Source organism: Adiantum capillus-veneris, chromosome 16 (assembly GCF_014529385.1).
Source record: "Adiantum capillus-veneris isolate H3 chromosome 16, ASM1452938v2, whole genome shotgun sequence".
NCBI classification, from domain to species: Eukaryota; Viridiplantae; Streptophyta; class Polypodiopsida; order Polypodiales; family Pteridaceae; genus Adiantum; species Adiantum capillus-veneris.
This window is the reverse complement of record NC_140946.1, coordinates 108,862,602-108,890,060: the sequence shown is the minus strand read 5'-3', so window position 1 is coordinate 108,890,060 and position 27,459 is coordinate 108,862,602. Positions and strand designations below refer to the sequence as shown.

General features: G+C 44.1%; 1 protein-coding gene across 3 annotated transcripts; it reads left to right on the top strand.

Moving 5' to 3' along the window:
• Positions 1 to 24,102: 24,102 nt before the first annotated feature.
• Positions 24,103 to 25,985, top strand: LOC147439628 (uncharacterized). Of its 3 annotated transcripts, none has more exons than XM_086484347.1 (3): positions 24,103 to 24,821; positions 24,977 to 25,112; positions 25,199 to 25,985. In XM_086484347.1, the coding sequence occupies exons 1-3, from the start codon at positions 24,351 to 24,353 to the stop codon at positions 25,669 to 25,671; spliced, it is 1,080 nt and encodes a 359-aa protein (XP_086340473.1). In that variant the 5' UTR covers positions 24,103 to 24,350; the 3' UTR covers positions 25,672 to 25,985. The 3 variants fall into 3 exon arrangements, with proteins under 3 accessions (XP_086340473.1, XP_086340474.1, XP_086340475.1); XM_086484348.1 differs by having other exon boundaries at positions 24,105 to 24,821; positions 25,202 to 25,985; XM_086484349.1 differs by having other exon boundaries at positions 24,376 to 24,900.
• The last annotated feature ends 1,474 nt before the right edge of the window (positions 25,986 to 27,459 follow it).

Here is a 27,459-nt window from a genome sequence, read left to right as displayed (position 1 = left end):
AAACTGCACAGGCAATGATGGAGCGTGAACCACTAATTTCACCTCCAGAAACAAAACCAAAAAGTGTTGGATTTGAAATACCTAAGACAAAGGTTGTTGAAACATTAACTCAAAGAAACGTTGAGCTAAAATCACAAAAGGATGTGCAAGCAAAGACTGCAACACAAGAAACCAACAACCTAGAAATTCAACTAGATGATCGAGTAGTGGCCAACACCACTAATGATGCAAGGTCAAAACCACAATTTATGGCACCTATCCCAGAGATAGATGAGCCAGGGCCAAATGAATTGTGGGAAGCAATTAGAAGTGCAAAAGATGGAAGTGCGACTTTCCAATCTGCACCCATAATTGAGGTCAATACAGGGAATGAAGTCTATCAGGGAGACATTCAATCTCTAAACGGAGATGCAGGGATGGAAGTTTCAATTGAAAGCAAACCAGAGTCCTTGAAGACCTTACCCTCATACATAGGAGAACATGAGGCAGACTCAGAGACTAGAGTGGTGCCATCTCAAAGGAAACCCATATCCAAGATGATGGATACAAAGAGTATGCAAGAGTTGATGTCAGCTCCAATACAGTGCACCATTACTCTATCTGAACTGCTTAAGATTAGACCACATGTATGGGATGAAGTAGGCAACAATTTGGGGAAGATGGGATTAAAGATACCTCTTCAAGATCTACCCTCAAATGAACAATCAAACAAAACTCAACAAGAAAGTGCAGACGCTAAACCTGTGCCAATAAACAAGGTGGGGGAATATTGCGAAGGAGAAGAACGAAACACCACCTTACCTGTGGAATACAAAGGAGTTAAAACATTGGCTGTACTTGATGGTGGGGCTGGAGTAGCCATAGCCACAAAAAACGTTTGGGAAAAATGGGGTAGACCAGCGCTTAGGAAAACTAGAATGAAGCTGCAACTTGCAGATGGATACACGGAAAAAACTCTGGGTATCCTAGAGAAAATTATTGTGACTTCTTGTGGAATTGAATATGAACATACATTTGCAATAGTAGATTTTGGAAAAGGGAACAATTTTGATATCATTTTAGGAAGACCTTTCATGCATCAACTTAAGATGGTTCAAGATTGGGGCTATGACTATATCTACTTGAGACATAAAAAGATCACCACAAAAATAAGCATAAAAGACCATAGCTATAGAGATGTGAATAGAACTCCTTTAGAAGAAATTGACTCTACTATAGTCAATGGGAAAGAGATACCTGCGTGGCTACAAACCAACAAGAACTTTGGATGTGTGGTGCTTCGAAGTGTGGAAGCTCAGTGAAGGAGGATTGCATCCTAGAAAGATCAATGGATGATGAAGCTTACATACCGGAACCCTTTCCAAAGCAATTATTTGAACCCTTTGGATGGGATCAAATATTGGCAACCTTGGATGTGTGTGTGAATGAGGTGACCCCAACTAAATTTTGTGATGAGGAAGGGTATGATATAACTCCCGTATTTACGATAAAGGTGTTGAAGGAAGCTAACGAGATTTGTGAGTGTGAAGACAAAAAAGGTGAAACAGATAGCTACGTCATGGAGCATGATGCCAAGGTGCACATGAAGAAAGCAGAGCAACAACGAGAATATGTCATCATTGACATACCTGCAGAATCGACAAAAGCTATTTCAAAGAAGAAAACTCCAGAAAAAGTGCAAATGAAAGCAAATGAAGGAGAAAAGATTCCAAGTTCAACAACAAATCTTCAACAAGTGCAAGATCAAGACAAGAACAAGGACAGAGAAGAAGATCGAATGTCTCCTAGGGCGATAAAATTCAGCATACGCGGAGAAACAGGACTCAAAATCACATGTTTAGCTACAAGAATCCAGAAGCAACAAAGAATCTAATGACTTATGGAACGTGGATCATGATGGGAAAGCCACCAATCAATGAGCTAGAAGAAACAGTTTACAGAAGTTCCAAAATGCCGATTCCTAGCTTTGGAGTGGCAGAAGTTGTACTCAAATTGAGTACCAGGGAGTATAAAGATACTTTCCACATAATCAACTCCCATCATATCAAAGAGAGTCTGGTCCTGACAGAAAGCTGGAGGAACATCTTCTTTCGACAACAATCAAAAGCTTCAACAACAACAACGGTAAGACTCCATGAAGCTTCTCAAATCCATGCACTGAAGAAATCGCCAACCATCGTGGAAAAAGGTAAAGCAAAGGTAAACATTGAAGTATATCAACCTCGCCAGACGACTTTACCTTCAACGAGATTCCATCAAATTTCCCACGAAGCCTCTACATCAAGAGCCACACCATCAACAATGCAATGGAAACCAAAGCAAAAAGTGGCTTTCAAAGCTGCGGTGGGAGACACAACTGGATCGCAAAATCAAGGCACTAAGGATAGACAATGGTGGGGAATACAAAAGCAACGAGTTTCAACAATATTGTGTATCAAATGGTATTCAACAGGAATTTACAATTCCGGATCACCCTCAGCAAAATGGAGTCGCCGAGCGCAAGAATCGCACTTTAGTCGAAGCTGCCTGCTCAATGCTAGCCCTCGCTCGACTTCCTATTACATTCTGGGAAGAAACCATAGCTACCGTAACCTACATTCAGAATCGAGTCCTCTCATCTGCCAATCCACACAAAACTGCTTACCAGCTATGGTTCAACCACCCGCCCAACATAACCCATCTCAAGATCTTTGGTTCTCGTGCACATCCTCTGCTCACGAGTCCTCAACCCAAATTTTCTCCTAAGAGCATCCACACTATCTTTTGCAGATACGGCGACACTCATGGCGTTAAAGCATATCGCCTTTACAATTCAACAACCCATAAATTTTTGTTCTCAAGGTCAATGATATTCTGCGAATTTCTTCTCTTCAATCATCACGGTGAAGCTCCGCCCTCATCAACCACTGAGCCTCTTCTACCTACCCCAGATACACTATCTAGTAAATATCCTACGACCACTACATTTACCAACCCAGTGCTCCATGGTGTGAATAAACCCTTAGGCACTTTAATGCAAACAAAAACCCCACAAGCTTAAAATTGAAAGCTGCCAAATGCTCACAGCTTGCACATAATGAAAATCGCCACCCACACACATAGCTGGTAGCGCTCCTCAAGGCACCCTATCCACCAGCGCCACTTCATGGCATGCACACAAAGACTCCTCCACTGTCTCACAGACGCTACAAGAAGATCACGCACACACACAAGCTCAGCCCTCTGTATCATGCCAATAATCACCTCATGAGCACCACTTCTCAAGCTCCATTGCACCATCTCCTGCTCCAAGCATAAACCACCCCCTACCTCATTCAAAAACGACCCAAAACAGCCCTTATTTCAGCCACTCAACTTCTCCTTCCTTGTCTCTAAGCATGGCACACACACCTATTGTCGTATCATCCTCCTACTCAACCCCGCCTACTTCTACTACTCGTAGAAACACCATCTCTCCCATCACCATTTCCTCTTCTTCCTCAACAATCAAGACCTCTAATCAACACTCTAATCGACTCTCCGAATTAGCCCCAATGGATGATGAAGGGATCTCGCCTCCCCTTCTCTCTCGACACCGCTCTCTTGAAGCCATCTACGAAGCAGCTTCCTTCGACTCATTCTTGGTTCAAGAAGAAGAAGACCTCTCCATCAACATCCACGACCTGCTCGAAGAGAACACGCTCTCAATCGAAGACGCCATTGCCTCTCCCGAAGGTGAACAATGGATTGAAGCCATGAAGGAAGAGCTTCAAGCACATGAAGAAGCTCAAACTTGGACTATCACGCCAAGGCCCGACGATGCCAATGTCATCGGTTGCCGATGGATTCTCAAGAAGAAGCATCGCCCCAATGGTTCTATCGAACGCTACAAATCCAGGCTTGTCGCGAACGGCTATACGCAACAACATGGTACAGATTTCACTGATACTTACTCTCCCGTCATGGGTATCACATCATTTTGCATACTTGTTGCATTAACCGCTTTCTTTGACATTCCTCTTCATCATATTGACATTTGCATTGCCTTTCTACATGGATGGTTAGATGAAGCCATTTATATGGCTCAACCGACCTACTTCTATTGTGATGATCCCACTATCTATGTATGCAAGCTACATAAGCCTATATACGTTCTTAAGCAGTTTGCACGATAATGGTTCAAGTTATTGCATGGTTTTCTTATCAAATGGGGATGGGTTCAATGCACTTCTCACCCAAACTTATTCTATCATACTCGCTTTCATGGATGGGCAATCATTGGTGTGTATGTCGATGATATTCCTATCATTGCTAGTGATGAGACATATGTCTCACATGTTGTGGAACTGTTCAAGGAAGAATTTTTCCAGTCCATGACAACGGCCCTATGACCTACTTCTTGGGCATAGAGGTCAACAGGGATCCAAATGGCAGATTCATCAAGCTTTCACAGCGGAAATACATTGCAGACATATTGGGTGAGTATGGTCTTCTCTCTTCTATTGCACAACTCTCTACACCACTACTTGTCAAGCATAAATTATTCACTTCTCTGCCACCATCTGATGATGATAATTATTCTATGTCAAGCTTTCCCTACGCTCGCTTAATCAACCATCAAAGGTACCTCATATCATGCACAAGACTTGACATTAGCTTTACAGATCGTCTATTATCTTGCCATATGAAGGCACCTACCACATGCCATGGTCTCGTTGCCAAGAGATCACTGCGTTACTTACACCACACTCGCCATCATTCTCTCACCTATTATAGTCAGCACCACTCATCACCATTGCAACTCAAAGTTTTTGTTGATGCCGACTGGGCCGGCCAAGACCGAAATATGCATAGCATCTCTGGGCATGTATTTCTTCTTGCCGATGGTGCTATTTCTAAGTGAAGCAAGTGCCAGACTTCACTTGCTCTATCATCTGACAAGGCAGAGTATATAGCAGAATCCCTCGCTGCTTGAGAAGCATTGTGGCTTCACCAACTCCTAGAAGAACTGTCGATTCCATGTGCCACTCCGCCAATCATTCTACATTGCGACAATCAGTCAGCAATTGCAATGGCGAAGAGTCTTCAGCTTACCGAGCGTACAAAGCACATAAAGCTCGCATATCACTTCATCAAGGAGCTAGTAGAAGACAACTTCATCCACCTCAAATACATCTCTACCACAAAGAATGGTGCCGATTTCCTTACCAAAGCAGTTCCTCCTGAGAAACATATTCTTTGCTCAGCAAAAGCCGGTTTGGAAGCTTCCTAGCTTCATCTTCAACAACATTCATTTTATTTCAGCATGGTTTTATTTTTGTATTCGCATTTGAGGGGGGATCTCCTCACAAATGCTCTATGCTTTCTATTATAATTTCCGTTTGAGGGGCGATGTGGAAAGTGCATTGCACTTTACACCTAAGCGGAGATCAAACCTCACCACATATACCTTATCCCTACAACGGCTATATTGGTTGTCCAAGCCTATAAAAGGAACTCCCCTTTGTATTGTTCTGGTGCAGCAGTTGTTGTATTGAATTCGAATTCGAATTTCCCCCTTCTACTTGGTGTCAACTCCCCCTTCCCTTCTCTCTCACACCTCTCTCTTCTCTACCTCCATCTCTCTATCTCTTCTCTCCTTCTGTACTCTCTCACTCTATCTTCTATATATCACTCAAGTTCACATGGTATGAGAGCCATTGAACAATGGATTGAATCCATGAAGGAAGAGCTTCAAGCAAATGAGGCAGCTCAAACTTGGACTATCACGCCAAGGCCCGACGACGCCAATGTCATCGGTTGCCGATGGATTCTCAAGAAGAAGCATCGCGCCAACGGTTCTGTCGAACGCTACAAAGCAAGGGTTGTCGCGAAGGGCTATACGCAATAACATGGTACATATTTCACTGATACTTACTCTCCCGTCATGGGCATCACCTCATTTTGCATAATTGTTGCATTAGCCGCTTTCTTTGACATGCCTCTTCATCACATTGACATTTGCACTGCCTTTATACATGGATGGCTAGATGAAGTCATTTATATGGCTCAACCGCACTACTTATATTGTGATGATACCAATATCTATGTATGAAAGCTACATAAGCCTATATACGGTCTTAAGCAGTCTGCACGACAATGGTTCAAGCGCTTGCATGCTTTTCTTATCAAATGGGGATGGGTTCAATGCACTTCTGAGCCAAACTTATTTTATCATACTCTCTTTCATGGATGGGCAATCATTGGTGTCTATGTCGATGATATTCCTATCATTGCTAGTGATGAGACATATGTCTCACATGTTGTGGAAATGTTCAAGGAAGAATTCCTAGTCCATGACAACGCCCCTATGACCTACTTCTTGGGCATAGAGGTCAACAGGGCGAAGGGGAGGCGAGATCTCTTCATCATCCATTGGGGTTGATTCGGAGAGTCGATTAGAGTGTTGATTAGAGGTCTGGATTGCTGAGGAAGAAGAGGAAATGGTGATGAGAGTGATGGTGTTTCTACGAGTAGTAGAAGTAGGCGGGATTGACATGAGGATGATACTACAATAGGTGTGTTTGCCATGCTTAGAGGCGAGGAAGGAGAAGCTGAGGGGCTGAAATGAGAGCTGTTTAGGGACGTTTTTGAATGAGGTAGGGGTCTGATTATGCTTGGAGCAGGAGATGGTGCAATGGAGCTTGAGAAGTGGCACTCATGAGGAGATGAATGGCATGATACAGAGGGCTGAAATGGTGTGTGTGTGTGTGTGTGTGTGTGTGTAGCCTTCTTGTAGTGTGTTTGAGAGTGGAAGAGACTGTGTGTGCATGCCATGAAGTGGCGCATGTGGATGGGGAGCCAGTAGCGCTACCTACTGTGTCTATGGTTGGCGTTTTTGATTATGCGCAAGCTGTGAGCAGTCGGCAGCTTGCGATTTTAAGCTTGTGAGGTGTTGAGTTTGAATTAAAGTTGTTAAGGGTTTATTCACACCATGGGGCACTGAGTTGGTAAATGTAGTAGCCGTAGGATATTTAACGCATAGTGTATTTGGGGTAGGCAGAAGAGGCTCAGTGGTCGTTGAGGGCGGACCTTCACCGGGATGTTTAAAGAGAAGAAATTTGCAGAATACCACAAACTTTGAGAACAAAAATTTATGGGTTGTTGAATTGTAAAGGCGATATGACTTAATGCCATGAGTGTCGCCGTATCCGAAGAAGATAGCGTGGATGCTCTTAGGAGAAAATTTGGGTTGAGAACTGGTGAGCAGAGGATATGCCGGGGAACCAAAGATCTTGAGATGCGTTATGTTGGGCGGGTGGTTGAACCATAGTTGGAAAGCAGTTTTGTTTGGATTGACGGATGAGAGGACTGGATTCTGAATGTAGGTTGCGGTAGCTATGGCTTCTTCCTAGAATGTAATAGAAAATTTGGGTTGAGAACTGGTGAGCAGAGGATATGCCGGGGAACCAAAGATCTTGAGATGCGTTATGTTGGGCGGGTGGTTGAACCATAGTTGGAAAGCAGTTTTGTTTGGATTGACGGATGAGAGGACTGGATTCTGAATGTAGGTTGCGGTAGCTATGGCTTCTTCCCACAATGTAATAGGAAGTCGAGTGAGGGCTAGCATTGAGCGAGCAGCTTCGACCAAAGTGAGATTCTTGCGCTCGGCGACTCCATTTTGCTTAGGGTGATCCGGAATTATAAATTCTCGTCGAATACCATTTGATACACAAATATTGTTGAAACTCATTGCTTTTGTATTCCCCACCATTGTCTATCCTGAGTGCCTTGATTTTGTGATCCAGTTGTGTCTCCACCACAGCTTTGAAAGCCTGAAATTTGATAAATGTTGCAGCTTTATCTGCCAAGAAATAGACATGAGTGTACCTTGTATAGTCGTCGATGAAGATTAGGAAGTATTTGTTTCCAGTGAGTGATTGTGTATACATTGGGCCGCATAAATCCGAGTGGATAAGCTCAATAGGTTGATTTGTATGGGACTTTGACCTTGGAAACTTGAAATGCTTAGCTTTGCCCAATACGCATGCTTCACAAAATGTAATTGGTGTAATCGTGGTTGGAAAACCTACCACTAGCTCCTTCTGCTGCATATCTTTGAGCACTCGTTGCGAGACATGACCTAGCCTGTAGTGCCAAGTAAGTGTCCTCTTGCTTAGGAGAATTGATGACTGTTGAAAATGCTTTGGCTTGGACTTTGCTAGAGTCGAGAGGATACAAGCGGCTTCCTTGGGGCAGGATATAGAGAAAGGCTTGTGATTTGTATCAATTGTATGTAGGATGCACTTATCATGCGTGAAAGAGACTGTAATGCCCTTGGAGGTGAGCTCTCCTACTGAGATGAGATTCTACTTTAGACCAGGTACATTGTATACCTTGTCTAAGTGAGCTATAGTGCCATTTGGTAGGGTAATGGCAACAGTGCCGTATCCTTTAGCATGTTGAATGTTGCTATCCCCCATGAGGACTTCAAGTGGGTGTTGAAGACGAGTGTAGTGTCCAAGCCAATCAAAATAATATGTCATGTGATGTGTAGCTCTAGTGTCTAGATACCAAATAGAAGAGTTGTGATGTGGCTTAGAGGAGCTGAAGCTTGCAGCAAGAAGTTGTATAGAAGTAGGGTGTATATCACCATCATAGCTTGAAATATTAGTGAAATGAGCATGAGCTTTGTGATCATAGCCTCCATTTGTTTTATGTCCATTGAATCCTCCTTGATTACTACCATGATGCTTGGTTTTGGACTTGCAGTCCTTGGCAATGTGTGCAAACGTCTTGCAGTTGTGGCATTGAACTTGACCATAAGGCACATTTCTAGGGCGGTTAGAACCACCTTTAAGGAACTGCCTTGAATTGTTGTAATGGTGGTTAGGACCACCTTTTTTCAAATTGATATGAGTGGCTAGAGCCACTGGAGTAGAGCCATTAGACTGGTCTCTTAAAGCTTCTTCCTTATGGATTCTGGATACAAGGCCTTGCAATTGCATTTGGGACAGGGCTTGAGTAGTAACAAAGGCTCTCCAGCTTGCGGGTAAAGCCGCCAATAGAAGCATACATTGAAATTTCTCTGAAATCTCAATTCCAGAGATGAGAACTTCAACTAACAGTGGCTGCCAATTGTCAAGAAACTTAACTGCAGATTGGCCTTCTTGCATAGTATTGTTCACAAGCCTCTTGATCAGGGAGGCTTGATAAACAAGATGAGTGTGCTCATATCCACTTAGGTGATATCAAAAACGCCAACCCCACATAAAGCAGGAAGCCCTACTGGCTCCCCATCAACATGTTCCAATTCATGGTGCACACACACAGTCTCTTCCACTCTCAAACACACTACAAGAAGGCCACACACAAACACACACACCATTTCAGCCCTCTGTATCATGCCATTCATCTCCTCATCAGCGCCACTTCTCAACCTCCATTGCACCATCTCCTGCTCCAAGCATAATCAGCCCCTTACCTCATTCAAAAATGTCCCTAAATAGCTTTCATTTCAGCCCCTCATCTTCTGCTTCCTTACCTCTAAGCATGGCACACACACCTATTGTCGTATCATCCTCCTACTCAACCCCGCCTACTTCTACTACTCGTAGAAACACCATCACTCCCATCACCATTTCCTATTTTTCCTCAGCAATCAAGACCTCTAATCAACACTCTAATCGACTCTCCGAATTAGCCCCAATGGATGATGAAGGGATCTCGCCTCCCCTTCTCTCTCGACACCGCTCTCTTGAAGCCATCTACGAAGCAGCTTCCTTCGACTCATTCTTGGTTCAAGAAGAAGAAGACCTCTCCATCAACATCCACGACCTGCTCGAAGAGAACACGCTCTCAGTCGAAGACGCCATTGCCTCTCCCGAAGGTGAACAATGGATTGAAGCCATGAAGGAAGAGCTTCAAGCACATGAAGAAGCTCAAACTTGGACTATCACGCCAAGGCCCGACGATGCCAATGTCATCGGTTGCCGAGAAGAAGCATCGCCCCAACGGTTCTATCGGATGCTACAAAGCCAGCTTGTCGCGAAGGGCTATACGCAACAACATGGTACAAATTTCACTGTTACTTACTCTCCCGTCATGGGTATCACATCATTTCGCATACTTGTTGCATTAGCCGCTTTCTTTGACATTCCTCTTCATCACATTCACATTTGCATTGCCTTTCTACATGGATGTCTAGATGAAGTCATTTATATGGCTCGACCACCCTACTTCTATTGTGATGATCCCACTATCTATGTATGAAAGCTACATAAGCCTATATACGGTCTTAAGCAGTCTGCACGACAATGGTTCAAGCGCTTGCATGCTTTGCTTATCAAATGGGGATGGGTTCAATGCACTTTTGACCCAAACTTATTCTATCATACTCTCTTTCATGGATGGGCAATCATTGGTGTCTATGTCGATGATATTCCTATCATTGCTAGTGATGAGACATATGTCTCACATGTTGTGGAAATGTTCAAGGAAGAATTCCTAGTCCATGACAACGGCCCTATGACCTACTTCTTGGGCATAGAGGTCAACAGGGATCCAAATGGCAGATTCATCAAGCTTTCACAACGGAAATACATTGAAGACATATTGGGTAAGTCTCTACACCACTACTTGTCAAGCATAAATTATTCACTTCTCTGTGATGATGATACTTATTCTATGTCAAGCTTTCCCTACGTTCGCTTAATCGGTCAGCAAAGGTACCTCATATCATGCACAAGACTTGACATTAGCTTTACAGATCGTCTATTATCTTGCCATATGAAGGCACCTCATAAATGCCATGGTCTCGCTACCAAGAGATCATTGCGCTACTTACACCACACTCGCCATCATTCTCTCACCTATTATAGTCAGCACCACTCATCACCACTGCAACTCAAAGGTTTTGTTGATGCCGACTGGGCCGGCCAATACCCAAATATGCATAGCATCTCTGGGCATGTATTTCTTCTTGCAGGTGGTGTTATTTCTTGGCGAAGCAAGCACCAGACTTCACTTGATCTATCATCTGCCGAGGCAGAATATATAGCAGCATCCCTCACTACTCGAGAAGCATTGTGGCTTCACCAACTCCTAGAAGAACTGCCGATTCCATGTGCCACTCCGCCAATCATTCTACATTGCGACAATCAGTCAACAATTGCAATGGCGAAGAGTCTTCAGCTTACCGAGCGTACAAAGCACATAAAGCTCGCATATCACTTCATCAAGGAGCTAGTAGAAGACAACTTCATCCACCTCAAATACATCTCTACCACAGAGAATGGTGCCGATTTCCTTACCAAAGCAGTTCCTCCTGAGAAACATATTCTTTGCTCAGCAAGTGCCATTTTGGAAGCTCCCTAGCTTCATCTTCAACAACATTCATTGTATTTCAGCATGGTTTTATTTTTGCACTCGCATTTGAGGGGGGATCACCTCACAAATGTTGTATGCTTTCTGTTATGATTTCGGTTTGAGGGGGGATGTGGAAAGTGCAATGCACTTTACACCTAAGCGGAGTTCAAACCTCACCACAGATACCTTATCCCTATAATGGCTAATTTCTTATCTAAGCCTAAAAAAGGAACTCCTCTTTGTATTGTTCTGGTGCAGTAGTTGTTGTATGCAATTCAAATTCGAATTTCCCCCTTCTACTTGGTGTCAAATCCCCCTTCCCTTCTCTCTCACACCTCTCTCTCTTCTCTACCTCCATCTCTATGCCATTCTCTCCTTCTCTACTCTCTCAATCTATCTTCTATATATTACTCAAGTCCACGCTCTGATACCATGTGAACTTGAGTACTATATAGAAGATAGAGTGAGAGAGGAGAGAAGGAGAGAGTAGACAGAGAGATGGAGGTAGAGAAGAGAGAGAGGTGTGAGAGAGAAGGGAAGGGGGATCTGACACCAAGTAGAGGGGGAAAATTCAAATTTGAATTACACATACAAGAACAATACAAGGGGGAGTTCCTTTTATAGGCTTGAATAACCAATATAGCCATTGTAGGGATAAGATATACGTGGTCAGGTTTGAACTCCGCTTAGGTGTAAAGTGCAATGCACTTTCCACATCGCCCCTAAACCGAAACCATAACAGAAATCATAGAGCATTTGTGAGAAGATCCCCCCTCAAATGCGAATGCAAAAATAAAACCATGCTGAAATACAATGAATGTTGTTGAAGATGAAGCTAGGGAGATTCCAAACCGGCTCTTGCTAAGCAAAGAATGGGGGAGTGTGGTGTAAGTAGCGCAGTGATCTCTTGGCAGGGAGACCATGGCATTTGTGAGGTGCATTCATATGGCAAGATAATACATGACCTGCAAAGCTAATGTCAAGTCTTGTGCATGATGTGAGGTACCTTTGCTAGCCGATTAAGCGAGCGTAGGGAAAGCTTGACATAGAATAAGTATCACCATCAGATGGTGAGAGAGAAGTGAATAATTTATGCTTGACAAGTAGTGGTGTAGAGAGTTGTGCACTAGAAGAGAGAAGACCATACTCACCCAATATTGTAAAGAATGAGGATGCAAGAGAGATACACAAGACAAGCACAAAGCACACAGAGATGGATAGCTTCTTCTTCTTCACAGAAAAGAGAGTACAAAATGACTAAGTGCTAAAGCTGAAAAGTAGCACATATGTACATGCGGTCACTAAGTGTGAACTCGCTAGAAGCGTAGCACTATAAGTGTAGTCCAGCTGTAGAATCACTGGCAGAGATCCTCTGTGTCGATCACCTAACGCGCCAGTCAGTTAATGCCGTAAGCGGCCAAGACCCGTAGTGGATGCCAGCTCAAGGTGTAGAGCTCGACATCTTAACACTCCCCCTCGAGCTCTTCATGTCGCAGAGTCCAAGCATAGTCCGGAAACGTCGAAGCTTCTCAGCTCCGAGGGCCTTGGTAAAGATATCCGCTATCTGCTCCTCTGTGCTGATGTAGACCAAGTCGATGTCGCCCACCAACACTCGCTCTCGAACGTAGTGATAATGGACCTCTATGTGTTTGGTCCTGGCATGGAACACTGGGTTCCTAGCCAACTGCATGCTGCTGAGGTTGTCACAATGGATGAAAATCTGCTGGTCCACCTGCACTCCCAAGTCCTCAAGTAATGTGCGTAGCCAAGCTACCTCGCACGCCGCAACTGTTGCACCTCTGTACTCGGCCTCTGTGCTCGATAAAGCAACCGTAGGCTGCTTTTTGCTGCTCCAAGTAACAGCAGCACTCCCAAAAGAGAACATGAAGCCACTCGTAGATCTCCTATCAACAATGCTACCTGCCCAATCTGCATCTATATACCCATACAATGCTAATGGTGCATCTGCTGCATAGAACAATGCGTAGTCAAGAGTACCTTGCACATACCTAAGTGTGCGTCGTACTCCATCCAAATGTGGCTTCCTTGGAAGCTGCATGAACTGACTCTCCAAGCCTACTATGTAGCTCAAGTATGGCCTCGTGATAGTCAAGTAGATTAGACTACCCACAATCTTCCTGTACATGTTGACATCCTCAACAACATCACCCTTCTCTGCACTCAGCTTTGCATTCACATCCAAGGGAATAGAAATTGGCTTACAATCAGCCATACCATACTTTGGCAACATGTCCAAAGAATATTGTCTCTGTGATAGCCATACACCCTCTGGAGTCCTGATCACCTCAATGCCAAGAAAGTAGCGCAACTCGCCTAAATCTTTCATTTCAAACTCTTGTTTGAGAAGACCCTTCACATGGTCAATCTCCATAGCATTGTCACCAACAATAATAAGGTCATCTACATATATGGTAATGACCACAATCCCCACATCACTCTCACGTACATAGAATGAATGATCAGCATGAGCTCTCCTAAAACCAATACTGACAAGATACTTGGCAATCCTGTCATACCATGCTCTAGAGCCCTGCTTCAAACCATACAAAGCTTTGAGAAGTCTGCATACATAATCTGGGTAACCCGGATCGACATAACCAGGTGGCTGATCCATATACACTTCCTCTTGCAACTCACCATTCAAGAAAGCATTCTTTACATCCATTTGATGCATAATCCATCCTCTAGATGCAGCTACTGCTATGACAGCTCTCACAGTCGTCATCTTTGCCACTGGAGCAAAGGTATCCTCATAGTCTATGCCATACGTCTGTGCATAACCCTTTGCGACCAGCCTTGCCTTGTGACGCTCAATGTTACCATCAGCCTTATGCTTGGTTTTATACACCCATTTACAGCCAATAGCTTTCTTGCCACTTGGCAATGGCACCAACTCCCATGTGTCGTTTGCTTCCAATGCAGCCATCTCTTCATTCATTGCATCATCCTAATGCACATTTCCAACTGCATCCTCAAAACATGTGGGCTCCACATCCTGTATCACCTTAGCCATGTAGGCTTGGTGATGCGCTAGATACCCATCATAAGTCAATTTCTGAACTGGATTTCTGACTCTATTAGATTTGCGCGGTCCTGGGTCACTCCTTTGCCCTCTAGCATCTTCTTGTACTTTCCTTACACCAGGTGTCCTGATAGTCGGAATTCCAAATTCCTCATCAAGACTTTGTTCAGAACCATCTGAATCCATGTTTACATGTGAAAAACCTGATGATGCATCAGCCATAAAGGGAGGTTCATCAACCTTTTCCTTTCCTTTTCGTGATACATTCCCTGTACCTGTTGGTGGAGTAACCTGCGGACGTAGTCTACCATTCCATGGTTTCTCAACAGAGCCACGAGAAGAGGACTCTTGTGGTCCACTCAAAACCTGTGACTATGGCCTCACATTTTGTACAACCACATCATCTTTTACATCAGCCCCAATAGTGCCATGTGCATTACTGTACCAGCTGCTCATCTCATCAAAGACTACATCTCTGCTCACTCGTAATTCTCGTGTAGTAGGATTGTAGCACCTGTACCCCTTTTGTTCAAGGGAATATCCCACAAGAATACATTTCTCTGCTTTAGGATCCAATTTCCTACGCAACTCATCTGGTACATGCACGTAAGCTATGCAGCCAAACACTTTCAAGTGTGCCAAATCAGGCTTTGTACCTGTAAACTTTTCCTCAGGTGTTACATCATGCACCGCAGCTGTAGGTGTCCTGTTCATAATGTACACAGATGTATTTACAGCTTCAGCCCAGAAATGATGAGGCATGTTCTTCTCATTCATCAATGCACGTGCAACCTCTACAATGTGCCTGTTTTTCCTTTCTGCGACCCCATTCTGTTGTGGAGTATATCTGCATGTAAACTGCCTGCGTATACCATGCATTCGTAGAAAATCTGAAAAATCATTGGAGAAGTACTCTCCCCCTCCATCTGACCTCAATGTCTTGATTTGCATATCTGTCTCCTTCTCAATCATGACTTTGAAGTCTTGAAAGTGACCAAACACTTCACTTTTGTTACGCATGAAGTAGACCCATACTTTCCTTGTATGGTCATCAATGAAAGAGACATAATACCTGCAACCATGTATACTTGCAGTATCGATTGGACCCCAAACATCTGTGTGCACCACCTCAAGTGGCTTTTTACATACATTGCGCTCATGTGTAAATGAGCCCTTTGACTGTTTTCCAAACTGGCATGCTGCACACACTTTATGCATACCATCCACCTTGAATTTGGGCAAACCTTTTACAATCTGTTTTGATTGCATGCTGCGCAATCTCTGCTCATTGACATGGCCAATGCGTTTGTGCCAAATGTCAACATCAGCCACAACACCTGTGCCCTGTGCAAATAATGCAGCTTTTACCTCAGGCATGTCTACATTCAGCGTAAACATTCTGCCCACACATTTTCCCTCTGTGATCAGCTTACAGCCATTCTGGAAATCTTCTACATAACAGCCATTTGGATTGAAGCGAACTTGCAAACCCTGCTCAACCATTTGTCCAACAGAAACAAGATTCTTTGTAATGTTTTGGACATGAAGTACATCTGCTAAGTACTTTGACTTCCCACTCTTCGTATTTAGAGGTATGTCCCCTACATGAGCAATGGGGTGAGCTGTGTCATCTCCTGTCTGCACATAGCCTGACACATCTGGTTTGCGCATATCTCTAAACCACTCTCCACGAGATGTCATGTGATTAGAGGCACCTGAATCCACATACCAAACATCATCTTGGGTGGAATTTTTTGCAGTCATTGTATTCATTACATGCTGCATAACAAACGTGAGCTCGTTTTTGCTGTCATCTGCATCTCTGCTAGTAGATGCATAGTTGCCCTGTTCTCTCTTTCCACTTGCTTTTCCCTTTGGACAGTCACGTGACATGTGACCTCTTTCACCACAAGTCCAACATTCTCTGCTATCTGGAGTATGTTGCTGCCTGCTTGATCCTGCACCACGACCTCTTTGACTCCCCCTGCCTTGATACTGGTTTCCCCTGCCACTTGTATTGTTTTGATTTGATTGGCCTTCCAGAAATTGGCCCCTGCAACCCCTTGGGCCTCGACCACGACCTCTACCTCTACCTCTGTTGGAGTTAGAATAGAAGGCCTGTTCAGAATTATTTCTGCCATGAGAAGAAGATGTGTCAAGGTTCTTCTCCTCAAGAATAAGCATAGAAATCAAATCTTGGAACACGGGGATGTCGTCTCTTGTATTCATGGAAGACCTAAAATGTACATACTCATCTCCTAGACCATCCAAGCATGCACGGACAATGTCATCGTCTTCCACTGAGACTTTAATAGATCCAAGAGCCTCAATGATACTCTTGATCTTCAAGGCATAATCATTGATTGAGAGGTTGTTCCTTTTAACGTGATTTAGCTCCGACTTTAGTTGAAGCTTCCTGGCCTTGGTGTTCACCTCGAACACTCTGCCTAAGTTTCTCCATGCAATGGCGGGGGTTTCAGCATCCTGTAGATAGCCCATCATGCCATTTGTGATGCTCATAGAAAGCCAATACATCACTTTGCTCTGGCCTTGTTGCCAGTCCCTCAAAGCTTTCCTTCGTTCTGCTGTAGTATTTGCCTCGGGAATCTCTGGTTCCTTTTCATTGTCTCCTTCTACATAGTCCCAATAACCTTTTCCTTTTAGGAAATTTGTTATTCTGAACTTCCATGCAGGGTAGTTATTTTTCTCAAGCTTCTCAGTAACAATCTGACTGAAACCATCAGACATCTTGAAGCACTAAGACAAAATAGCTGCAATCTGCAAAAACCTGCAAATCTGTTGAACCTGCTATCGTGGTACCTGTAACGCTTTCTACACTCAACGAGTGTCCACAATCAAGCGTACATACAACCACTGTACTTGTACAATAAATCTATGTATACTGCACTTTGGAGACCTGTTCAGAAACTTGTGCGAACGAAGGGATTGTGATGCTCTTGCTCTCTTAGCCTCTCTTGCCTACACCAGGCTCTGATACCATGTAAAGAATGAGGATGCAAGAGAGCTACACAAGACAAGCACAAAGCACACAGAGATGGAAAGCTTCTTCTTCTTCACAGAAAAGAGAGTACAAAATGACTAAGTGCTAAAGCTGAAAAGTAGCACATATGTACATGCGGTCACTAAGTGTGAACTCGCTAGAAGCGTACTAGGCTGGCACTATAAGTGTAGTCCAGCTGTAGAATAACTGGCAGAGATCCTCCGTGTCGGTCACCTAACGCGCCAGTGAGTAAATGCCGTAAGCGGCCAAGACCCGTAGTGGATGCCAGCTCAAGGTGTAGAGCTCGATATCTCAACAAATATGTCTTCAATGTATTTCCGCTATGAAAGCTTAATGAATCTGCCATTTGGATCCCTGTTGACCTCTTTGCCCAAGAAGTAGGTCATAGGGCCATTGTCATGGACTGGGAATTCTTCCTTGAACATTTCCACAACATGTGAGACATATGTCTCATCACTAGCAATGATAGGAATATCATCGACATAGATACCAATGATTGCCCTTCCATGAAAGAGAGTATGATAGAATAAATTTGGGTCGGAAGTGCATTGAACCATCCCCATTTGATAAGAAAAGCATGCAAGCGCTCGAACCATTGTCGTGCAGACTGCTTAAGACCAAATATAGGCTTATGTAGCTTGCATACATAGATAGTGGGATCATCACAATAGAAGTAGGGTGGTTGGGCCATATAAATGACTTCATCTAGCCATCCATGTAGAAAGGCAGTGCGAATGTCAATGTGATGAAGAGGAATGTCAAAGAAAGCGGCTAATGCAACAAGTATGCGAAATGATGTGATACCGATGACGGGAGAGTAAGTATCAGTGAAATATATACCATGTTGTTGCGTATAGCCCTTCGTGAAGCTTGGCTTTGTAGCATTCAATAGAACCGTTGGGGTAATGCTTCTTCTTGAGAATCCATCGGCAACCGATGACATTGGCGTCGTCGGGCCTTGGCGTGATAGTCCTAGTTTGAGCTTCTTCATGTGATTGAATCTCTTCCTTCGTGGCTTCAATCCATTGTTCACCTTCGAGAGAGGCAATGGTGTCTTTGACTGAGAGCGTGTTCTCTTCGAGCGGGTCGGGGATGTTGATGGAGAGGACTATGATGGTGATATACACCCTACTTCTATACAACTTTTTGCTGCAAGCTTCAGCTCCTCTAAACCACATCACAACTCTTCTATTTGGTATCTAGACACTGGAGCTACACATCACATGACATATCATTTTGATTGGCTTGCACCCTACACTCCTCTTCAACACCCACTTGAAGTCCTCATGGGGGATAGCAACATTCAACATGCTAAAGGATATGGCACTGTTGCCATTACCCTACCAAATGGCACTAGAGCTCACTTAGACAAGGTATACTATGTACCTGGTCTAAAGCAAAATCTCATCTCAGTAGGATAGCTCCCCTCCAAGGGCATTACAGTTTCTTTCACATGATAAGTGCATCCTCCATACAATTGATACAAATCACAAGCCTTTCTCTATATCTTGCCCCAAGGAAGGACGCATGTATCCTCTCGGCTCCAGCAAACTCCAAGCCAAAGCACTTTAAACAGTCATCAATTCTCCTAAGCAAGAGGAGACAATTACTTGGCACTACAGGCTAGATCATGTCTCGCAACAAGTGCTCAAAGATATGCAGCAGAAGGAGCTAGTGGTAGGTTTGCCAACCACAATTACACCAATTACATTTTGTGAAGCATGCGTATTGGGTAAAGCTAAGCATTTCAAGTTTCCAAGGTCAAAGTCCCATACAGCTCAACCTCTTGAGCTTATCCACTCGGATTTATGCGGCCCAATGCAGACACAATCACTCACTAGCAACAAATACTTCCTAATCTTCATCGACGACTATACAAGGTACACTCATGTCTATTTCTTGGCAGATAAAGCTGCAACATTTATCAAATTTCAGGCTTTCAAAGCTGCGGTGGAGACACAACTCGATCAAAAAATCAAGCACTAAGGACAAAAAATGGTGGGGAATACAAAAGCAATGAGTTTCAACAATATTGTGTATCAAATGGTAATTGACGGGAATATACAATTCCGGATCACCCTCAGCAAAATGGAGTCGTTGAGAGCAAGAATCGCACTTTGGTCGAAACTGCTCGCTCAATGCTAGCCCTCGCTCGACTTCCTATTACATTCTGGGAAGAAGCCATAGCTACCGCAACCTACATTCAGAATCGAGTCCTCTCATCCGTCAATCTACACAACACTGCTTACCAGCTATGGTTAAACCACCTGCCCAACATAACCCATCTCACGATCTTTGGTTCCCCGGCATATCCTCTGCTCACTAGTCCTCAACCCAAATTTTCTCCTAAGAGCATCCACACTATCTTCTGCGGCGGATACGGTGACACTCATGGCGTTAAGGCATATCGCCTTTACAATTCGACAACCCATAAATTTTTGTTCTCAAGGTCAGTGGTATTCTGCGAATTTCTTCTCTTTAAACATCCCAATAAAGCTCCGCCCTCATCGACGACTGAGCCTCTTCTGCCTACCCTAGATACACTATCCGGTAAATATCCTACGGCTACTACATTTACCAACTCAGTGGTGTGAATAAACCCTTAACAACTTTAATTCACACTCAACACCTCACAAGCTTAAAATCGCAAGCTGCCGACTGCTCACGAGTCACAGCTTGCGCATAATAAAAAACGCCAACCACACTCACAGCAGGTAGCGCTACTGGCTCCCCCCATCCACATGTGCCACTACATGGCATGCACACACAGTCTCTTCCACTCTCAAACACATACAACAAGGCTACACACACACACACACACACACACACACACACACACACACACACCATTTCAACCCTCTTTATCATGCCATTCATCTCCTCATGAACGCCACTTCTCAAGCTCCATTGCACCATCTCCTGCTCCAAGCATAATCAGCCCCCTACATTCAAAAACGTCCATAAACAGCCCTCATTTCAGCCCCTCGGCTTCCCTTCCTCGCCTCTAAGCATGGCAAACACACCTATTGTAGTATCATCCTCATGCGCAACCCCGCGTACTTCTACTACTCTTAGAAACACCATCACTCCCATCACCATTTCCTCTTCTCCCTCAGCCCTCAAGGCATCCAATCATCATTCTATTCAACCATGCGGATCAGCCCCAATGGATAATGAAGGGATTTCGCCTCCCCTTCGCCCTCGACAACGCTCTCTTGAAGCCATCTACGAAGCAACTTCCTTCGCCTCATTCTTGCTTCAAGAAGAAGAAGACCTCTCCATCAACATCCCTGACCCGGTCAAGGAGAACATACTCTCAGTCGAAGACACCATTGCCTCTCCCCAAAGTGAACAATGGATTGAAGCCATGAAGGAAGAGCTTCAACAACATGAAGAAGCTCAAACTTGGACTATCACGCCAAGGCTCGACGACGCCAATGTCATCGGTTGCCGATGGATTCTCAAGAAGAAGCATCGCCCCAACGGTTCTGTCGAACGCTACAAAGCAAGGCTTGTCACGAAGGGCTATACGCAACAACATGGTACAGATTTCACTGATACTTACTCTCCCGTCATGGGTATCACCTCATTTTGCATACTTGTCGCATTAGCCGCTTTCATTGACATTCCTCTTCATCACATTCACATTCGCATTGCCTTTCTACATGGATGGCTAGATGAAGTCATTTATATGGCTCAACCGCCCTACTTCTATTGTGATGATCCCACTATCTATGTATGCAAGCCACATAAGCCTATATACGGTCTTAAGCAGTCTGCACGACAATGGTTCAAGCGCTTGCATTCTTTTCTTATCAAATGGGGATGGGTTCAATGCACTTCTGACCCAAACTTATTCTATCATACTCTCTTTCATGGATGCACAATCATTGGTGTCTATGTCGATGATATTCCTATCATTGCTAGTGATGAGACATATGTCTCACATGTTGTGGAAATGTTCAAGGAGGAATTTCCAGTCCATGAGAACGGCCCTATGACCTACTTCTTAGGCATAGAGGTCAACAGGGATCCAAATGGCAGATTCATCAAGCTTTCACAGCGGAAATACATTGAAGACATATTGGGTGAGTATGGTCTTCTCTCCTCCGATGCACAACTCTCTACTCCACTCCTTGTCAAGCATAAATTATTCACTTCTTTGCCACCATTTGACGATGATACTTATTCTATGTCAAGCTTTCCCTACGCTCGCTTAATCGGCCAACAAAGGTACCTCATATCATGCACAAGGCTTGACATTAGCTTTAGAGGTCATGTATTATCTCACCATATGAAGGCACCTCACAAATGCCATGGTCTCGCTGCCAAGAGATCACTTCGCTATTACACCACACTCGCCATCATTCTCTCACCTATTATGGTCATCACCACTCATCACCACTACAACTCAAAGATTTTGTTGATGCCGACTGGGCCGGGCAAGACCCGAATATGCATAGCATCTCTGGGCATGAATTTCTTCTTGCAGGTGGTGCTATTTCTTGGCGAAGCAAGCGCCAGACTTCACTTGCTCTATCATTTGCCGAGGCAAAGTATATAGCAGGATCCCTCGCTGCTCGAGAAGCATTGTGGCTTCACTAACTCCTAGAAGAAGTGACGATTCCATGTGCCACTCCTCCAATCATTCTACATTGCGACAATCAGTCAGCAATTGTGATGGCGAAGAGTCCTCAGCTTATCGAGCGCACAAAGCATATTAAGCTCGTGTATAACTTCATCAAGGAACTAGTAGAAGACAACTTCATCCACCTCAAATACATCTCTACCACAGAGAATGTCGCCGATTTCCTTACCAAAGCAGTTCCTCTTGAAAAACACATTCTTTGCTCAGCAAGAGCCGGTTTGGAAGCTCCCTAGCTTCATCTTCAATAACATTCATTGTAATTCAGCATGGTTCTATTTTTGTATTGGCATTTGAGGGGGGATCTCCTCACAAATGCTCTATGCTTTCTATTATGATTTCGGTTTGAGGGGGGATGTGGAAGGTGCATTGCACTTTACACCTAAGCTGGAGTTCAAACCTCACCATAGAAACCTTATCCCTACAACGTCTATATTCCTTATCTATGCCTATAAAAGGAACTCCCCTTTGTATTGTTCTAGTGCAGTTGAGTGTAATTCGAATTCGAATTTCTCCCTCTACTTGGTGTCAACTCCCCCTTCCCTTCTCTCTCACACCTCTCTCTTCTCTACCTCCATTTCTCTGCCAATTCTCTCCTTCTCTACTCTCTCACTCTATCTTTTATATATCACTCAAGTTCACATGGTATCAGAGCTTTATGATGATAGCCTCCATTTGCTTTATGTCCGTTGAATCCTCCATGATTACAACCATGATGCTTGGTTTTGGACCTGCAGTCCTTGGCAATGTGTGCAAACTTCTTGCAGTTGTGGCATTGAACTTGACCATAAGGCACATTTCTAGGGCGGTTAGAACCACCTTTAAGCAACTGCCTTGAATTGTTGTAATGGTGGTTAGGACCACCTTTTTTCAAATTGATATGAGTGGCTAGAGCCACTGGAATAGAGCCATTAGACTGGTCTCTTAAAGCTTCTTCCTTATGGATTCTGGATACAAGGCCTTGCAATTGCATTTGGGACAGGGCTTGAGTAGTAACAAAGGCTCTCCAGCTTGCGGGTAAAGCCGCCAATAGAAGCATACATCGAAATTTCTCTGAAATCTCCATTCGAGAGATGAGAACTTCATCTAACAGTGGTTGGCAATTGTCAAGAAACTTGAGTGCAGATTGGCCTTCTTGCATTCACAAGCCTCTTGATCAGGGAGACTTGAAGCCATGGTCATATATTTTATATATCACTCAAGTTCACATGGAAGAAGAGGAAATGGTGATGGAAGTGAACCATTGTCGTGCAGACTGCTTAAGACCGTATATAGGCTTATGTAGCTTGCATACATAGATAGCGGGATCATCACAATAGAAGTAGGGCGGTTGAGCCATATAAATGACTTCATCTAGCCATCCATGTAGAAAAGCAGTGCGAATGTCAATGTGACGAAGAGGAATGTCAAAGAAAGCGGCTAATGCAACAAGTATGCGAAATGATGTGATACCCATGACAGGAGAGTAAGTATCAATGAAATCTGTACAATGTTGTTGCGTATAGCCCTTCGCGACAAGCCTTGCTTTGTAGCATTCGACAGAACCATTGGGGCGATGATTCTTCTTGAGAATCCATCGGCAACCGATGACATTGGCGTCGTCGGGCCTTGGCGTGATAGTCCAAGTTTGAGCTTCTTCATGTGCTTGAAGCTCTTCCTTCATGGCTTCAATCCATTGTTCGCCTTCGGGAGAGGCAATTGCGTCGTCGACTGAGAGCATGTTCTGGTCGAGCGGGTCGGGGATGTTGATGGAGAGGTCTTCTTCTTCTTGAAGCAAGAATGAGGTGAAGGAAGTTGCTTCGTAGATGGCTTCGAGAGAGCGGTGTCGAGGACGAAGGGGAGGCGAGATCCCTTCATCATCGATTGGGGCTGATCTGGAGGGTTGAGTAGAATGATGATTGGATGCCTTGAGGGCTGAGGAAGAAGAGGAAATGGTTGAGGGTTCGAGAGATGCTCGCGACGGCTGGGACCGTTTATTTTTTATTTAAAGTGGGGGGCGATCAACGGCCGATACATCCTCAGCCGTTGATCCCTCGAGTTCACCCCGTCACACTTATGGACGAGGGAGGCCCATGGCCACGAGTGTGTTCGCGCCGTCTGAACTCTGTAGCCTAGTCTTCAAGAAAGCTATTACAGCTAAGCTACGCACTTGATGCAGTGTCTCCATTTTCAGAGGTAGGCCTAGCCGCCTAGGCCCTCTGGCGAGATGCTCTGCAATTCCTCATTTACAAATTGCGAATTAAAATGACAGACGAAGCTGCTCCATTTCTTGCAAGCAGCTGCGATCTTCAGCTTTCCCATCCCTACTTAAGAAGATGACAGCAGGCGAGATATGCGCTCTTCCAGGATGCCGCAAGCCCCGTTTTCCCTCTCTGGGCCGTGCCACGCCTCACTTGACATGCGGCAATCTGCATCATCAGCTTCTCATGGCCGAACGCTTCGATCCCTCTCTCCCTCCCCCTCATCAGCAGATACTAGGTCGGAATGCAGCTGGGCTTTGTGCCCTACCCTCCTGCTGCGATCCTCCCTACCCTAGCCATGCCTGGTGCTCCCGGTCTCACTACCTTGCCTGGCTCTCTGATTTCACCTCGGGTCTCTACCCAGATCAAATATGCAAGCTACCTGGTTGTACCCGCCATGTCTTTGTCAATGAGAACTGCACGCCCTCACATTACTGTGGATGGCGCCACTGCCAGGAGCATGTCATGCTCATTGCCCTGCAACGCCAGCGCCAGCAGCGCCCACCTCAGCAGGACATCCTCCCGTTTCTACCCTCTTCTGCTGAGGTACATTCCAGTGAAGCAATGGAATTTGGATATATATGTCATCACCAAGCTCCAAACATATGGCTGTGCGGTCCACTTGGTAGTCAATCAACACATACAAAGCACTTTGCATATTACCTCGAAGCTCTCTGATGTTTCAAGGTGTGACAATGCAGAGAAAACCTGGTCATGTGCACTCCTTGGAGTCACTTGTGCCTACCCTGCGGGAGTATGCATCCAATACAAAGTCGGCTAGAAACATTGAAGTGGATGAGGACTTTTTTGGCAAGCATCCATGGGATGTCTGTACAGGTAGAGAAAAACAGATTTTCTTATTTTCTAAGTTAACTTGGAAGTTTTCTCTCTTCAGTTTGTTTTTCTCTCATCCTGTGATGTAGCAGATGGTGACACATACGTCTTGATCGTGCGGTGCAATTACAAAAGTAAAGGAAATACTAGAGTGAGGCTTACCAAGGATGGTTATCATTGGAAGCAACAAGGGAAAGCAATGAAAAACAAAGGTGACTATATTAAGAAGTATTTCACCTATGAAAAACAGAAAGGGAAGAAAGATGATGGTGTTAAGCGGTGCACATATTCTATGAAGGAATGCACTGTAGAAGGTATTAAAGATTATGCAATCGTCAAACTTCACAGGAAAACCACTGCCTGTGGTAAACAACTCAAAGGACAATTTGTCAATGATGGCCAACAATCTATTCCTGAGGTTAATGACGTGTGTTCGCAAAATACTATGTTACCAAATGGCGATGAGATGGCTGTGGACAGTTTCAGGTGGAATCTTCCGCCTCTTGACGATGAGTGCTTTGATGAGATCATGTTTGGCCTAAATATGTATACAGAAGACTAGTAGGTTAGCATACTCTGGTTTGCATAGGAAGCTTACGAACAATGGAGATGTCATAGGAAAATGGTTAACTCCGAACCTAATGTTTATAGGTGAATTTGGGGTTTTTCCTGATTCATTTAGGGACATATATCAGCATAGAGAGAGTTGGTGCTAGCCATTACTGCAGAATGAAGTTCCTTAGAAACCCTCATGTATATAGTCATCAAAGGATGTGGAACCATTACTGGAGAAGGTGGCTACCAAGAAGCCATAACTGTGAGTGGATGTATTATATTCTCGATAACTGTTAAGTCAGAAACTTTGACATTTTTGAAGAGGTAGCTTGTTCGATAAAGTGGCTTGCTTTCAGGGCCTGCTGGTTACCACAAGAAGATTTAGAAATTTCTCATGTAGGAAAAGGGAGCCTTTTTCAGTGTTTATGAACAGTACATAACATCATGAGCATCTCTGCAGGAGGCACCGCATACGTAGCTAGGTACGATTGGGGGTAGGGGACCGCCGAGCCCGGTGGGGGGGGGCCTGTGGTCCCCTGCCCCCAATTGTACCTAGCTAGGTATGTGGTGCCTCCCTCACAGAAGCTCATGATGTTGAGATAAGTCATAATGTGGGAATTATTGTGAGAATCTGTCCAAAACTTCTTGTGTATACCCTGAATGATGAGCATGTTGGCTAGGGGGTTGTAGGAGTTGATGACGGCACTTGCTGTTCACTGTAAAGAAATAGGTATTCCTAGTTATTGTCATTTGATATACATTGCTACTGCATTTGGTGAGCAATTTTCTGCTTGCACTGTATAATCTGTCTCTTGACATGGCATCTTTTACCTATTTAGACCTGTAATTCGTGTGTTCGAACTACAAAAGGGGTCAACACAATATCAGCAAGCTATTATCAATTTTATGTGCTGACAAATGACCTAAAGTTGGGGTTGATCTAGCAATTGCACCACACAAACTAATGAAATCTTAGTTCGCTACCATACCTACCTAGGTGAGTACAAGGGAGAGCTTGCTTATTTGTAAGGTCGCATCCATGCAGCTTTTGAAACATGTTTTCTCGGTTTGACACTAGTGTTGTCATTGAAACACACAAGTCATAAGAAGATTTAGAATTTTTCTCATGTATCAGTGTTTATGAACTGTACATAACATCATGAGCTTCTGTGCGGGAGGCACTGCATACCTAGCTAGGTACGATTGGGGGCAGGGGACAGCCGGCCAATCGTACCTAGCTAGGTATGCGGTGCCTCCGGCACATAAGCTCATGATGTTGAGGTAAGTCACAATGTGGGAATTATTGTGAGAATCTGTCCAAAACTTCTTGTGAGTATGCCTATAATTACAACGGCATATGGATATGTATATGTATATGTATTTGTATATACACACCAGATTCACTTGTATGTGAACAAAGGTATAGACTCAGGGTAGTCATCCACAAGACTATAACCATCAGCTCCGTCATGCATAGTCTTAACTAGATATAGGTTGTGAGGCCTTTCATTTGAGATATCACAATTATCTCTTAAATAAGCCAATTTAGAATGACCAGTTTGAATGCACTTGCAAGAACTACACCCTTTTTCACCATCTCGCTCACAAGCATAATTGCATCAATGCAATATGCCATGGCATATGGTGGATCTTTTGTGGTAATAAGAGCATTGGCACTATGCACATGAATCACAAAAGGTTCTTGCATATACCTACTGAATTGTGGCCCTCCACAAGAGAAATAGACATTTTAAAGCCATTTATTTTGTGGATGCTTTTAGTTTTGGTCCTTCCA

Bases quoted from the DNA above. Each gene is read 5' to 3' on its own strand.
- LOC147439628 (XM_086484347.1), top strand. From the start codon at position 24,351: ATGACAGCAGGCGAGATATGCGCTCTTCCAGGATGCCGCAAGCCCCGT. The intron at 24,822-24,976 runs GTACATTCCAGT...GTGACAATGCAG, and splicing joins TTCTACCCTCTTCTGCTGAG to AGAAAACCTGGTCATGTGCA. The intron at 25,113-25,198 runs GTAGAGAAAAAC...CCTGTGATGTAG, and splicing joins TCCATGGGATGTCTGTACAG to CAGATGGTGACACATACGTC.